The 15,129-nt window shown below is 38.7% G+C and overlaps 1 protein-coding gene across 4 annotated transcripts; it reads right to left on the reverse strand.

Moving 5' to 3' along the window:
• Positions 1 to 917: 917 nt before the first annotated feature.
• On the reverse strand, positions 918 to 14,917 carry nfascb (neurofascin homolog (chicken) b). 4 transcript variants are annotated; one of them, XM_077729747.1, is made up of 28 exons: positions 14,678 to 14,917; positions 12,716 to 12,976; positions 11,698 to 11,810; positions 11,500 to 11,605; positions 11,219 to 11,409; positions 10,904 to 11,026; positions 10,141 to 10,359; positions 9,873 to 9,984; positions 9,269 to 9,456; positions 9,065 to 9,196; positions 8,839 to 8,982; positions 7,986 to 8,097; positions 7,753 to 7,916; positions 6,833 to 6,980; positions 6,622 to 6,746; positions 6,440 to 6,541; positions 5,693 to 5,890; positions 5,353 to 5,423; positions 5,063 to 5,285; positions 4,861 to 4,976; positions 4,175 to 4,385; positions 3,979 to 4,101; positions 3,371 to 3,544; positions 3,181 to 3,312; positions 3,037 to 3,106; positions 2,597 to 2,608; positions 2,471 to 2,506; positions 918 to 1,888 (listed from the first exon to the last, which is right to left on the reverse strand). In XM_077729747.1, the coding sequence occupies exons 3-28, from the start codon at positions 11,771 to 11,773 to the stop codon at positions 1,654 to 1,656; spliced, it is 3,543 nt and encodes a 1,180-aa protein (XP_077585873.1). In that variant the 5' UTR covers positions 11,774 to 11,810; positions 12,716 to 12,976; positions 14,678 to 14,917; the 3' UTR covers positions 918 to 1,653. The 4 variants fall into 4 exon arrangements, with proteins under 4 accessions (XP_077585873.1, XP_077585952.1, XP_077585711.1 ...); XM_077729826.1 differs by having other exon boundaries at positions 11,698 to 11,865; XM_077729585.1 differs by lacking the exon at positions 12,716 to 12,976.
• Positions 14,918 to 15,129: the final 212 nt, after the last annotated feature.

Raw genomic sequence — 15,129 nt, forward strand, 5'->3', positions numbered from 1 at the left:
TCCAAACTTTAGACTTGAACTTGCCACACAGTTAGTCTGCTTTTAAGGGCCTGCCAAGTGACCAACTGGTTTTATTATCCATTTGCCTATAGTATCCATGAATTAAGATGAACATTAATTCCTGTGATAGAACTAAGGGTCAGATTACATTCTTTGACTATTTCATGCGAAATTCCAAAACTTGCATCCTGTACTAGTAATGTTTATGATTTAAAAAAAATGAATTTTTATTGTTCAAATGCTGGCGTCATCTTCCGCGTTTTTCATCCAAGTGAGACTGCTATAACGCAAGTGCACTGTATCTGTCAGCTATCAATGCCTCCCATACCATAAAGGTGATAAGAAGTTTCTTTTGTCAGTAACATGCATGATAAAATAGTGAGTTGTCTTCTCTGGAGGCAATTCGTTCAAGAGTTCAAGACAGTGAACACGTCATGCAGCAAGAATCCAAGTTACATTTAAGATCATTGATGCTGGAAGCAAACCATTTTTATTTTAGCAATCAAATGAAATTATTTTTGAAGATCTTTCTCTGCGATGTTATATTTACAACACATTTTGTTTTCATTTCGAGGGGATTTGAACTTTGAGAGAGCAGGAAAATTGAATGCTTTCATCATTTGCAATATATAATAGACTTTATTTACACTACATATTTGGGTGTAATAGACAATGTGTACAAACAACATGGATAAGAGCATCAACATTAGTCATTTCTATGTTGCCTGTGGTAGGTTACATTAAGTTTTAATTTACAATAATGCCCACATTTTCAATTTGGATGATGGAAAATGAAGTGATCGATTATTTATAAGATTTTGGCAATATTCTGAGCTGAGCAGTTATTAAGTTAATTGGTCGAAAGTTCTAAGGGTCCACTGTTAATGTTGACAGGAAAAAAAACCCACACATGATGGTATGTTTCATTGCGTATTTAGTTTTTATCAACATGATAAAGTGACTAAAAACATCCAGATTCTCACTTGACATAGTATAGCAAGGCAGCCTGTCTTTTGCCATGTACAAGGTCAAGTGTTGGTCAGTTTGGTTTTCTGTCACGGCACGCAAGGGGTGACTTTTTGTCGCGTTATGGGTGGAGCGATGGAAAATCATTATTATACTTTTTGGATTTTTTTTTTCTCAGTCTAGTTCAAAACACGAGAGAAGACCAAAGCAATCTTGGCATATACGCAACTTTCTGATAGACCGAGTCAAAGGCAGATCTAACACTGCATATCAGTTGAACAGACATTTAGCGTTTTTTTCCCCCCACTTTTTAAAACAAGTACTGTACTCACACTCTGTACACACTTATCGTTCACTGGTGTCTTCATTTGATTTAACTGCGTGCAGCGATTGTTTGTGTGCTATAAATTGATTAGAACCGATAACGTGAGTCTTTATTCCGATTGCTTCTTTCAGATTCATTCAGTCTTTGCTTGTTGGCATCGATTTTGAAATCCAGCTGAAACTCCAGAAAACCAAACTGACTTTCCATGTACTTTGTACATTGCAAAGGTATGGCTGGCTTGCCAGGCGACATATGACACACATGCAAGTGTGTGTGTACATGCATGTTTGATTATGCAAATGACCTTTTGTTTTCCCAGCTGCTGGTCCTGGCAGCCCACGTTTTCCATTTTCTAAAAAGTTCTAAGCCACAGAGTAGATGGCATTCATTGGAGAATGAAGCTCCAGACTCCCCCCAAAGTCCAAGTCCCTCACATCTCTCCTTTGCGCAGTGTACTGGCCGATGAAGGAACCGTCCTCATTGAATGGTATGTCTCCTCCTATGTCTCCGTAGTCCACCAGGCTGTCATCGCTATCAGTTCTTTTCATCGCAGACTCCCTGACAGGTGGGCCTCTCTGAATACTCCTTTCCTCCTCCCTATGAGAATGAAAGGACAATGATGCCTTGAGTTCGGACTTAATTTGTGTTCTGTGACAATACTGTAACATTTATTAATGCATCCCCAAAATGTATAGTACTATGTAAGGAATAAAGAATATAGAAACACGCTATAATATTGTAACACATACAATAATTACCGCTTCCAGACAACCCACAAAAGTGAAGTTCAACATATTCATTGCCATACTGTATTTGACCCATTCGCTACCATTTATGGCTACATAATTTAAATATTATTGTAACTGGCAGTGAATTAGTCAAGTAACATCATGCATATATTTTCAAAAGTTTACAACCCATACATCATTCTTTTTACGAGCCAAAAAACATTATCAATTAAAAATCAATAAGTCTGAGTGACTTTTTAGTATTCTCGCCATTTTGCAGCACTTGGTAATGTTTCATATTTCTGTCTCGAGTTGTAAGTGGGTTTTGTGTTCCATTAGGCAAGCAATTTATAGACAAAAATGTTACAAAAAATGCAAAGTTCTGTGTCACGAGTACAGTTCAGTATGATTTGCGGTATTTGCTCATAAAAACAGGTTGCAGCGTACATACCATCTTGGGTAGGGCAAGGAGGTGACACGTGTGATCCTGTATTATACAGAACAAAATATGATAAGTTGTTCATTCATCACTCAATTTTAGCCATTTATTCCATCAAAAGCCTTGTTGCGGCCATACCTTTCAAAAGATCTCGTTGTTTAGAGACAAAGAAAATGGTTGAGGGGATGGAAAACAAATAAATTAATGAAGGAAATCATTTTTAATAATTTCAACAGTAACTGTAGAATCGTTATTTTAGACACAATTTGGCATGCTAATATGATTTTTTTAGTCTTTTGTTAGAGTGCTTAGCTCCCTTCAATTTATGTCGCAATTTACACAGTAACAGAGCAAAGAAAAACTGAATACAAATAAAAAAAGGTCAGAGTTCATCATAACTTGATTAAATCATTGGTTGCCATTGACTGTGATTGATGTCTAATCTATAACACTAGGAGAGATGGCAGGGGTTATATACTGCTCACCCTCATAGTTTAAATCAATTGGACATCTTTTGCAGTCAATGGTTGTGTAAGAGTTGAGCTTATTTTAATCTGGTTAAACATAATGCAATTTACCTATAATCAAAGGAGCCCTCTTGATCTATGTCATCCACAGGTTCCAATGAAATATCTTTTTTTTCCCGCACTGCAATGTGAAAAACATACATTTAGGCTATACAATGCGATAAGTGGATGATCCGTGGAAGAGCGGAAGCACACCTGGGTATTTCCCCCCTCGGCTTCTTTTGATGAAGCACACTATGAGAAGCATGACCACAATGAGAGCCACAGCACACATAATTCCAATGAACCAGCCCTTGGTGGAAATGTCAACTTGATCCTGGGCATATACTGCAGATGGACAATGTTCACATCATGGCCGACTCGATAACTTTCTGCATGTACTTACTCTCAGTAGTGTAGTGTGGCGACTCTTCCGTATGCCACTCCCCTAGACCTAACTGAGTTCGAGCAGCCAGGGAGAATCTGTACCGAGTGTAACGGTCATATCGACGCAGCGAGAAACTCGTGACATTGGGAAGGAGCTCCTCGACTTTCAGCTCCTCTCCTCTGGTGGCATTAACTGTGGAGAGTGCAAAATTGTCAATGAAAAAAGAGAGTCGTAAGACTGTCACATTAAAATGACTAAAACCTGACTAGGACTATTTATTCCTTCCGTACCGCATGGCCTCACAAGAGTGGCGGAGGTGCTGTAACCTATTCCTAACGTGAATTGTAATTCGCCAATCGCAGGGCACACTAACAGAAACAACTATTCTTGCTCACACACATGCCTAGCGACAACCAGCCTACCATGCATTTTTAGCAATGTTGGTGAAAAACAAAGAACCAGGAGGAAACCCACACAGGAACAGTGAGAATATACAAACTTCACACAGGAAGGTCAAAACTCACCCGCCATTGAACCCTCGATCTCAGAACTGTGAGGCGAAAAGGTCACCTGACTAGGATTAATAACCACCAATGAATTAAGTGTAAACTAGATGTTATAATCACCTGTCTGGTACTTGAGGGAATAACCAGTGACAATGCCATTGGGTTCTGCCGGCAGGTCCCAGTCCACATAAATGCTGTCGAGGTGTCGCTGCTGGATCCTGAAGGATGTCGGAACAGATGGGACTAAACGGAAAAACACAGTGAGGCGTAAATTTTAATCAAACTCCAATCTATCATTGTTGTAGACTTTTTCTACCTCCTTCCGGTGTTGAAAAGTGCACGTTGTTACTGGGTGGCCCTTCATATCGACTGTTGGCTACCACGATGTACATCTTATAGTTGCTGTATGGAGTGAGGTCTGTAAGGACCCCCGATGGCGCGGGATTGGTGTCTTCAAAAACTTGGGATCTCATCGCTCTGTTGACACGAAGCCACCTTAGCTGGCTGCTGTCTCTCCAGTAGTAAATCTGCACGGTCGATGAGAACCAGGCAGCAAAGCAACCGCTGCTTTGTTTATTGCGCACATGATGTATTATAGGCTTGTCAATGTCACTCCTTATTAAATTCTTTGGCTGCTAATGATGGCGAGAGGTGTCAGCAATCAGATCAAATAGATTGGATTAATGGCAGACAGTGAATTAAGTACCTGCCCACTTTGTCTACTCATCTGAGGAAACCTTTCAAAGTGAGAATGCATCTGTGTCATGTTCAAAAAAACAGAAAAGATGAACTTCTCCATTGTGGGCCGAATAAACTACAAGTATGACCTTAAAAAACATAGATACAATTTGTAAAGTATTCATTCATTTACGCTTCATATTGTATAACCAGTCTAATTTTCTAGAATAGCTTTTAACTTAGTATTTCCCAAACAACATCAGATCTACTGCATTTTCTTTCTGTGTGGCTTCTCAATCTTAACAGAAGCAATCTCCTACCCACCTTATATTCTTTCAGTTGTCCCATAATGGAGCTTGGTGCCACTGGGTCCCAATGCATTGTCACTTGTGTGCTTTCAATGTCTGACACTCTCAGGTTTTGAGGTGCACCAACAGGACCTTCCAGAAGCCAGAAAGTCAATTATGTTTGCTGTTTAATCATTGCTGAAGAAAAATGAAAGAATGACAAGTTCTCTGGGACTCACGGTCCTCCCCGGAATACCCAATGACAATGGGCGACTCGGGCCCGAGACCAAAGTCGTTGACCGCCTGGACCTTGAGATCATACGGCGTAAATGTATCCGCATCGTAAATATAGTATTTCAGCCATTTAGTAGTGGCGTTCTTCCACTCCTCTCTGGAGTCTCTCCTTCGCCACCAGACCAGATACTTGAGGTGTGGCCCATTCCAATCTTTGTAACTAACAGGCTAAAAGAAAATACTTCACCATCATGGAGGTCCAGGTTACAGTATTCCATATTCAAGAGTGTTTTACCTCCCAGCTAATTTCCATGTTGTTTCTCCATGTTCCAACACCTTTTACGTTCTTTGGGATGACGTCTGGAGCTGTGGAAAGATTACGGTGTTACCTTGGGATACAAGGTTAATTCTTGCTTGGAAATAAAATCTCTCATCTCCCAATTCATCTTTTTCATTTGAAAAGGATGAAAATGCTATTAAACCTTTAGCCCTCTACTATCTAGTAGGTTGAAATTGAAAAAGCATCCATTCATCTCTAAACTACTTGGCCAATAGGGATGATTGTCAGGTCTCATTCTTGTACAAATGTTAGCAAAACTACACCCAAATCTCCTCAGTGGTAGAATTAAACCCACGTGCACCGCTGGTCTGGAAGCGCATTGACGGACGACTTGGGCGACTTGGACCAATTTCATTGATGGCCATGACTCGGAACTCATAGTACGTGAAAGGTGTAAGATGCAAAATGACAGAGTTCAGACTTCCAGGGTATGTTGATAAGTTTTTCCACTTTCCTGGTAACCAGTCATCATCATCATATTGCACCAGGTATTCTAGAAAGAAAAACATGAAAAAGAGTTCAAATGGAAGTGTTACAATGCATTACATGTTTTTTTTCACTTCTGTATTTACAAATGCACTCCACTTTTCTAGCATCCAATCTAACTGAACCCAAATAAGGTAATTACTTCCATTAAATCTTGTACCGTGTGGTTAGGCTATGATGATGACAGATCAATCGCATTGGTAATGCCACTTAGTAAGAGTAATGAATTAAAATCATGTTATCTTGGATGTACTTTTTAAATGGAAATTATCATTATTTTTATAGCTATGAGTCAGTAACATTATTGCTGGTTGTAAATGCAACAGCGACATTTAAAGAGCCTCTCAAATGAAAAAGAATACTCATACAAGTAATAATAATAATAATATGGCTGACATTTTGATAAAATTGATTCAGCTTTTTCATCCTTGGTTTCACGGTACGGTGCTCCGAAATACAATTCGGATGGGTAGTTATGAATGCTTGAAAATGTGATGTGGAATGGCATGCAAAAGTTTGTGGGCAAACTCAATGTATTGTGAACCACGGCTCCTACCTGTAATGGGGCTGAAATTGCTGTCCCCTGGGACCCAACTAAGTCTGACGCTTCTTTCGTATGGATCGGACAGCTCCAGTTTAGTTGGAGGTTCAGGATAGTCTGCACACAAACACATGCACCCATACTTACGGCATCAAAAGGCCGACATGCTGTATTGTTGAAGACCAAATATGTCATACCCATCACCATTAAGCGTGCCGATGCAGATATTTGCTCAAGTTCACTCTTGATGACACACGTGTAAATACCGGCGTCACCTCTGTTAACATTGGTGATGACCAAATTCGATTGATCCAGGGATATTCTAATATGTTGAAATAAAGCAAGAGAATATTTTAAGGCTCTTGTGATACTATCAACATGTGTTGAAGTTGGAAAAAAACAATTAACCTCCATCCAAGTGTAACAGTGATTTTATTTTTCTCCCAGGTGGTTGTGACGGTAGTTGTGGCGTCTGCTTTCACTTCACATTCCAAACGGATATCACTTCCACGGATGACTCTCATATCTTGTGGTCGTTTCGTAATCAAGGTAGGTTCTGAGTACAAATAGAAAAAAAGCACATCTTCCAAACTCTTGTTGTCTCAGTTTTGAAAATAAATAAACAAATAAATAAATAAAATAACCATATTTTACATATGCAGAAATCACGGTGTAAAGGAATTGTATTTTCAATGATTATATTATATTCTGATCCTATTATGCTGTTATCATCTTATTACTTGTCTGTGACTTCATTAGTTAGTTCACATGAAGTGTTTATCTTTGTTTGCTTTCACTTGTTTAAGAGTTGAGGCCATAAAAAGCCTTCGTGGAAAGAAAGCAAGAGATTATTTTTAAGAGGTGGAATATGGTCCCCTTTTTTGAGGATTTTATGCTACTGAAGTCACTTTTTCTCTTTTAATATGTTAGCTCCTTTCGCAAACCGTCATATGGATTGCTGATTGAGGTTACATCTTGTTCTTTGCTACAAAGACATAAACAAATTAAAAATGACTTTATCTTATCCAGGTGTCGAAGGCATTAAGATACAGGAGATCAAACAAACCAATATCAGTCATCTCAGGAGCTATAAACATACCCTGATGCTTTTGCTTGGATTGGTGAATTTAAAATAAATGAATAAATAAATAAATAAGATTCATAACTACAGCATGGACCTCACAGTTATGGAGTTATGAGTTCGATCCCAGGTAGGTCCTCACTGTGTGGAGTTTGTAATAAAAAATTGGATTCCTACAACTGTTTCCCAATGTATAGGAATGACCTCATTCATACAGAAATATGGTGACAGCCCTTTATTTGCCTACCTTTGACCTCAATTCGTATTTGACTCTCATCTCGACCTGCAATGTTGCTGATCACGCATATATAGGTTCCCTGATCTTCGATCTGAGTGCGCCTTATCTCCAAGGTGCCATTGTTGTGCGTCTTAAAACGATTTCCCTCCAGATTCCCCTGACCAAATTTGGACCTGTGTGATAGAGAAAAATGACAAATAGTACATAGACTAATAGTCAAGATGTTCGGAAAATCCACTCACCATCGCAAGTCAGGCACCGGTGAGCCAAAGTATTGGCAATCTAAGAAGGTACTGCGTCCCTCTACGACCTTGAGGAGTTCATCTCTCACCCCAAGAATACGGGGAGTAGCATCTACAGTGGGATGGAAAAGGTAGTGATAACCTATTATGTTATTTATCAAAATAACAACCAAACACTTTGATTGAACTGACACCAGCATAGATATTTTTGAAAAGGTGGATAAACAATTGGCGACGTCACCCATGGCATTGACCAGCCTTCATTTGCCTCTTATTTTTCAATGTTCAGGGTGCCTACATGAGTTTGTTTCCAGCCAACCTTTGTTAAACCTATATATAAGGTATTTGGACAGTACGCATGATTTCTTAACACTCCCATTTTTTACATCAATTGCTAATGAAAGAAAAATCCTGGTAGAATGAAGTCGTTGGAACCAATGCCTGTCCCAGTCACTATACATTTTTGAGTCAGCATTAGTTTGTCTGATTAACACAGTACACATTAATTAAGATGGTCCTCTACTTTCGCCAAGACACAATTTTAAAAGATACTCACCATATATCAAGACTGATGTGGAAGCCGTATTTGATTTTTACAGTCTAAAATAACACTCCTATTACCATAATAAAAGTTAATGAGCCAATTGCTCGGATTTATTTGATATGCCAGCCTCCAGTGGCAATCTGTTGTAGTACATGGTTTTGGAATTTGAATTTATATTTAGTGGAATAGAATAAAAGATAATTTCGGAAAATCCACTAAAATACATGTCGATTTTTTTTTTTTACATTTTGGGTGGTCTGTAACTTCCATTCCATTCAGGGTATAAACATATAACCTAGGCTTACTCACGGAGTACGTTGACAAAAGCATTTGCCAATAAATAGCCATATGGGTTTGAGGCATTGCACTGGTAGACAGCTGTGTCGATGGCGGTTACACTGGTGAGGCTTAGCGTATCTCCAGACACTTGTCGGTTAGGTTGCAGTGTAGCCTCTTGTACAAAAAAAACAACAAAGAACCATTTTTTAGATTCACTTTTGAACCTTGTTGTATTGCACGCTTGCTGAAAGCATACCCTCAATTGGTTCTCCATTGATGAACCAGCTGACTGTGGGCCGGGGTGCGCCATCGGCACGACACACCAAACGTCCACTTTCTTCTGGTGCCAAAACTAAATTTTCTGGCTTTTCCAACCAGAACGGAGCCGCTGTCGAACACACTCTTGTTAGTAGTTACCTAAACATCACCCCCAATATGTTAATGCATACAAGTTTCTGACCTTTAACCATGACGGTTAACGTGTGCTGGATATAGCTGATCTTATTGGTTGCCGTGCAGATGTACTCGCCTGCATCCTCAAAAGTGGCTTTGGGGATTTGAATCATTTTGCTGAAGTTTTTGATTTTCATTCGAGGGGTGAGCAGCAAGTCGTAACCATCTTTTTTCCAGGTAATACGAGGGGTGGGCCTTGTTGTTGATTGGAAAAAAAAGTTGTGAAAATGTTAATCTTACATTGATTCATGCAATTCAAATTGTTGAACAATTGTGGAGTTTTTATTTATTTATAAAATGGGGAACCATGGACAATTTAGGGTTTTATTGCTGAAAGAATGGTATAGTCAGATAAATCATAGTCCACTCAATCTTTAACTGGATGTATCCAACTGAGATTTTGTTAAATGTATAAAGGGAAGAAGTTCAGAGATATACTCTAATATTAGAAAGCAACTAGGGTTGTAATTCCTCTTTTCTTTTAGATAGTATTCCATTCATTCAACTAAAGATTTAGGATTACAAAGAGGAAAATATTTTTTTCTGGAGGATCTTGTAATTCATTCTGGAAAGGATTGGAGTCATAGCTGACAATGCGAAAACATGCTCACACTCCTGCAGCAATGCACTCCAGCAGTAGTTCCTCCCCTAACAGGACCAGAACAGAACTGGATGAGCCCTTGGGAGATAACCATGTGGGGGCCGCCTCCACCACTGCTCGAGCTGTAAGGGCAAAAACTGACTCAAAAATGGCCTCACCCAAAACCCTCATTAGATCGAATCTAGCTGAATCCTGTTTTGTTTTTTCCAAGCTAAAATAAGTCTAATCACCTATAACTAATCAAGGGCAATGGCAGAAAAGAAAATACATGTCCATACTTGTGAGAACCTTGACGACCACTGGCATTTTTTGTTGGATGGCATTCTTGTAGGGAAAGCGAGCGCTACAGCAGAAGTCTGAGACAGAGTCGTTGAATAGAACGTTGGAAAAATACAGGTCACCGTTGAGCCCCATGGATACCCGAGGGTTTTGCCGCACGGCGTGCATGGTAGGGAAGGCTGTTTGAATTGGCCAGTTGAAAGGTCTAGCATATGAGCCTGAAATGAAATAGGGTTATCTGAATACAATGCAAACAGTGGCGTCCCTCCCACCTTTAGATTCTTCTCTGCAGCCCTAAACACTACCAGAAGCAGTAACTATATTTTTGAATTTAAATGAAATATAGTATTAGTTTTTTAAAGTCACAATCTAGTATATCATGGTGTGCCTGACTCTTTAACATCCCATGTTTTTGTCTGATCAGATTTCTGATGCTATGCTGCTTTGTAATTGTATTTTGTCCACAGCCTTCATAATCTCAAATGGTTACAGCTCCTACTACTTATCATTTTTTTGAAACAATTCAGAATCGTCCCTCTAGCTATGGCAGCGGGCGTTAATTACCCATATTTTTTCTGCCACCAGAATGGTTTAGGTGTGTTAAATATTAATCTTTGTTTGCTTGAGCTCCTTCCATGCTCCAAAAAATAAACACATTTTGAGTACGCAGTAATTTTTTGAAAAAAATATTTTTGAAGGTGGCATCTAGGTACCATTTACATAATTGCTGCTTTCAAGATCTACCTTTGAAGAGACACTTACAACTTGTCATCCAGTAGGTTTCGGGTTTAGGTGGCCCTGCTGGGGTGTCACAGGATAGAACCAACGGGGATCCAGCACTTATCACCACAGGTTCCACAATGTCCTTCGGCCACACAGGAGCTCCTACTCAAGCATAACGTGCAAAATGGAACTTAATAGCCACTTTGCTCAATGCAAAAAGTCAAGTTTATAGTATACCTTAAATGAAATGAAAATGATAAAGGTGTCTAGGCCTGACAAATCTTAAGGAGTTAGACCCTAATATTATGGGGATTTTATATACACATAAAGGATAAAGAGTGTTTCTCAACCTACTGTACAATTGCAGTCTGATCTTATGAGAGTATGCAGAGCCATACTGATTGGAGGCAACACACTGATATTCTGCTTCATACACTTCGGGATTGTTGTGGGCGTAGATGTCCAGCGTCCCCGAACGTCTGCGCATTGATGTTTGCGGGTCACGTGCCACGTTGAAATATTTTCCGTTGCGTCTCCACGAGAAACTTTGTGATTGAGCAAAAGGAGAGGCTGTGTCAAGTCTTTGCTATTAGAGTTTGTTCAAATCTTAACAAGGGGCTGCATCTGTTTCTTACATTGGATGAGGGTTTCCCTTGGCCTCACACTCAATGACCATGGTGTCTTTGGGGTCAACAATATGCTCCTTCATCGACTGCTTTATGATGCTTGGGGGTTGTCGGACTGCATGCAGGAAAAGAATGAGCGTAGGCATGAAACCAGATTACAAATGTGGTATCGCAAAGTCCAAGCAGAAAATGAGTTTATTGACTCACTTTCCAGAGGGATGTCCAAAGGCCAAACACTTTGCCATAAAAGCATCAAGAGTGCTTGTTGGACCAGAGCGCCCATCTTTACTGCGCATGGGGTCCACCGCTTGTCACAAACTCTTCATTGAAACACATACAGGTAGTTGGCACGTTATTTAATTGTGTCATTGCGTGCTGTAAAAAAAAAGGTCGGCAGATATATTTGTTCTGCGATATGAAGTTAATATTGTGATCGAAAGTGGTTGCTTCATTTTTGATGAAGCATTCTTAATTACCAAAAACAGGGTTTAGATTGAGAAGATATTAATAAGGTGCAGCAAAGCCTCCGGGCGGTGACTATTCATATGGATTTTTTTAGTATTCAAAATTATTTCCGAAAAAAATAGCCCCGAATAAGTATGTTATTTATTCCCCTTTGTAAAATATGGTCCTCCACTTGATTGTATGGACTATACATTTGCAAATAGTGTGGATTTGAGATGTTTTTTCTTCTTTAAAATGGTTATTCTCTGTGCATATCACCAAAAAAGCCATTTCAACAGAGACTTTTTAATCTCCACTCCTTACATTCTTTTTTCATAAATGTACTTTGTTAGAACAAATAATTAAGTTATGCTGTTTTGGAATTCTATGAAAAGGTTGGCTGGTTGTGAACATCCCTCACCTCCCTCCCCCAATGTAGCCAAATGCTTGTTAATAAGTATAGGAATTCAGAAAAAGATAAGATATTTCTCTTGTCATCATTTCACTTATCAACAATACATGTGTCAACCTGAGGGTCTGATCTGCTCCTTGTAAAAATTCCAATCAGATCTGACTAACTTTATGCGTTTTTAATGCATTGTCTATCATGCGGATTAACAGTTTTGCAGTGGCAACCCTTGAGGGGATAACCCAAAAAGTCACACTAGTTTAATTATATAAATAATATGTAAAAGATTGATTTATGTAGTATTTATTAGTAGAAATATTTCAAAACTTGTCAGAAAAGTCTGTTTCAGTACTAATATATTATTGTACATACCTTTCTCATGTGGTTCTCCTCCCTATCCAACTCATCATAATTAATTATTCCACAAAGGATTCTTCTCTGTGTGGCGTAATGTTTAATCCACAAAATATCAGCAGCGTCGCACCTCGCTAATAGAGGTTGTGTCCGTCACTGCCACTTACGCAGTGACTCGCCAGCTCATGAATAAAGAATGAGCGCCATACAACCACCTACACCTCAGTCTCGTTGTTCTTTCTTCAGAATTTCTTCACATTTCCCTCAAATGAGCTTTGTCTGTAAGATGCAATGTAATAATGACAAATTTGTATTTTCATAGTCCCCTGAGGACAGGCTTCATTTGACATTAGATATTTTGATGAGATTGGGCCTTCTAATGTCATAACATTTGCTTAAAACTAAAAGGGTGTATAATGATAGTTAATGTGATTGTCAGAAATGCACCAGAAAGTTGATAAAAATCGCATAATGGAGCAAAACGGCATTCCTGCTGCTTTTGATGACATCTAAATGTGGGCTTTATTGTTCTCTGAATAACTGTGCAGCCCAGTATGAAAGCAATGTTTGTTTCTCTCACATGCAATTTGCATGTGGCAATCCTCAAGCCCCATGACTGTCTGGCAACAGACCAATTATCTGAAAAAAGATAAAATAATAGTTGACTCTTTATTTGAGACAAAAACCTGTCTATTATTGGATGGTAGCGAGTCTAACCATTATTTTAACCATTGATTACTGGCCCGTAGATCCTCACTAAGACAGGCGACACAAGATGTGTGAAGGAAAACTTGAGCCGGCATGTCAACTATGGATTTATTTATTGCCACTTTCATTGAAGGCATTCCAAACATATTATTGTAATGAAGCGACCAAAGCAGAGGCAGAAGGGGCCGTCTGTCACAGTGGGCTCGACCTTGTCATACTTGAGAGCAGCGAGTGGAGCACAGTGCCATGCACCACACTGCACAGTAAGGGTGGGAGCTCAGTGACGACAAGGGCCGTCGGATGTGATCTGTACTTGCGTGCGGACTGAAGCTTCAATGTTAGCACGTGATAATTGAAAGAAGGAGGGAGGGAGGGGGGTATTCTGCACATATCACTTACACTTTTCTAGCACTATGTCTGGGAGGGGAGACATTGTTTCAATTGGAAATGTCACCATGTACTGCAGGATTTGGAAAGGATTCTCTTGCTCACTCTAAAAAGAGATAATTAATTTTATCATTAAAAAGATAAATAAAATAAAAACATTTAATAAGCGTGAACTCTCCAAAGGAAAAAATATTTTTCATTATTTGCGAACAATTATAGGAAATGACGATAGAATAATCTTTATAAAATATTATATATATATATATATATATATATATATATATATATATATATATATATATATATATATATATATATATTATTCCATCGTCATTTCCTATAATTGTTCGCAAATAATGAAAAATATTTTTTCCTTTGGAAAGTTCACGCTTATTAAATGTTTTTATTTTATTTATCTTTTTAATGTTATTCATTTTGAGTGCTCTAATTTCTGAAAAGTCATCAGCATCACTATTCATGTCGGTGGGCTGAATACGCAACTTATTCAAAATCATACTCTATTTGTATGAGATTTCATCACCTTTTAAAAATACCATACATTATATTTTGATTGGAAAGTTGTTGATCTTGGACCTCAAAAAGGACAATATATAATCTGGATTCTTGCCAAGAGCTAAATATCGCCAACGATATACAGGCGATCCTTGAACATGACACTTTGCTTGAAAGAATAGTCGACTCAATATTTCTCAATTGGCTCATAGGATCTCAATGTACATTTAGATCCAACCCACTTGTGACATCATTGGTTCTTGACCATGTAGTACAAAAACACCCTTTCACAGCCTTACACTAAGTACTACGTAGGATAATGGCATTATTATACACAAGTTTTCTTTTCAGGGACAAAGTCGACTTTCTTACCTTTGAGTACTTGGGATGCTCGGTGTCCCTTTTCTATTCGTTGTTGTGAAAAGCATCTCATCTTCTCATCTTTAGTGTCACTAGTATCGCCTCCAGGTAAGTGAGCGCGTCAGATAAAACAAAAAGATCGACAATGCCTGCTCAACTACTTTGGATTTAAGATAATAGATACAGAGTGAAATGCAGACGAATATAATGCCCAGGCCAATGTGACACTAAATTTCAACTAAAAACCACTGCAATAAAACTAGAACAATACTACAACCCAATTAAAAAACATTTTCTTATTTTCCTTTTTCCTGTGAGGGAGATTTTTAGTGGCGCAGTCTTTCTCACTGACCTTATCTTTACTGTGACAGGCACCATGCAGCATTTTCTGAATAAACTATTGTTTACAATAAAGACAGCCTATTGTGGACACTCTGTCTCAGTTTCAAGAGATTTGGGCGGGA

The sequence above is a fragment of the Stigmatopora nigra genome, chromosome 1 (genome assembly GCF_051989575.1).
Source record: "Stigmatopora nigra isolate UIUO_SnigA chromosome 1, RoL_Snig_1.1, whole genome shotgun sequence".
Lineage (NCBI taxonomy): Eukaryota > Metazoa > Chordata > Actinopteri > Syngnathiformes > Syngnathidae > Stigmatopora > Stigmatopora nigra.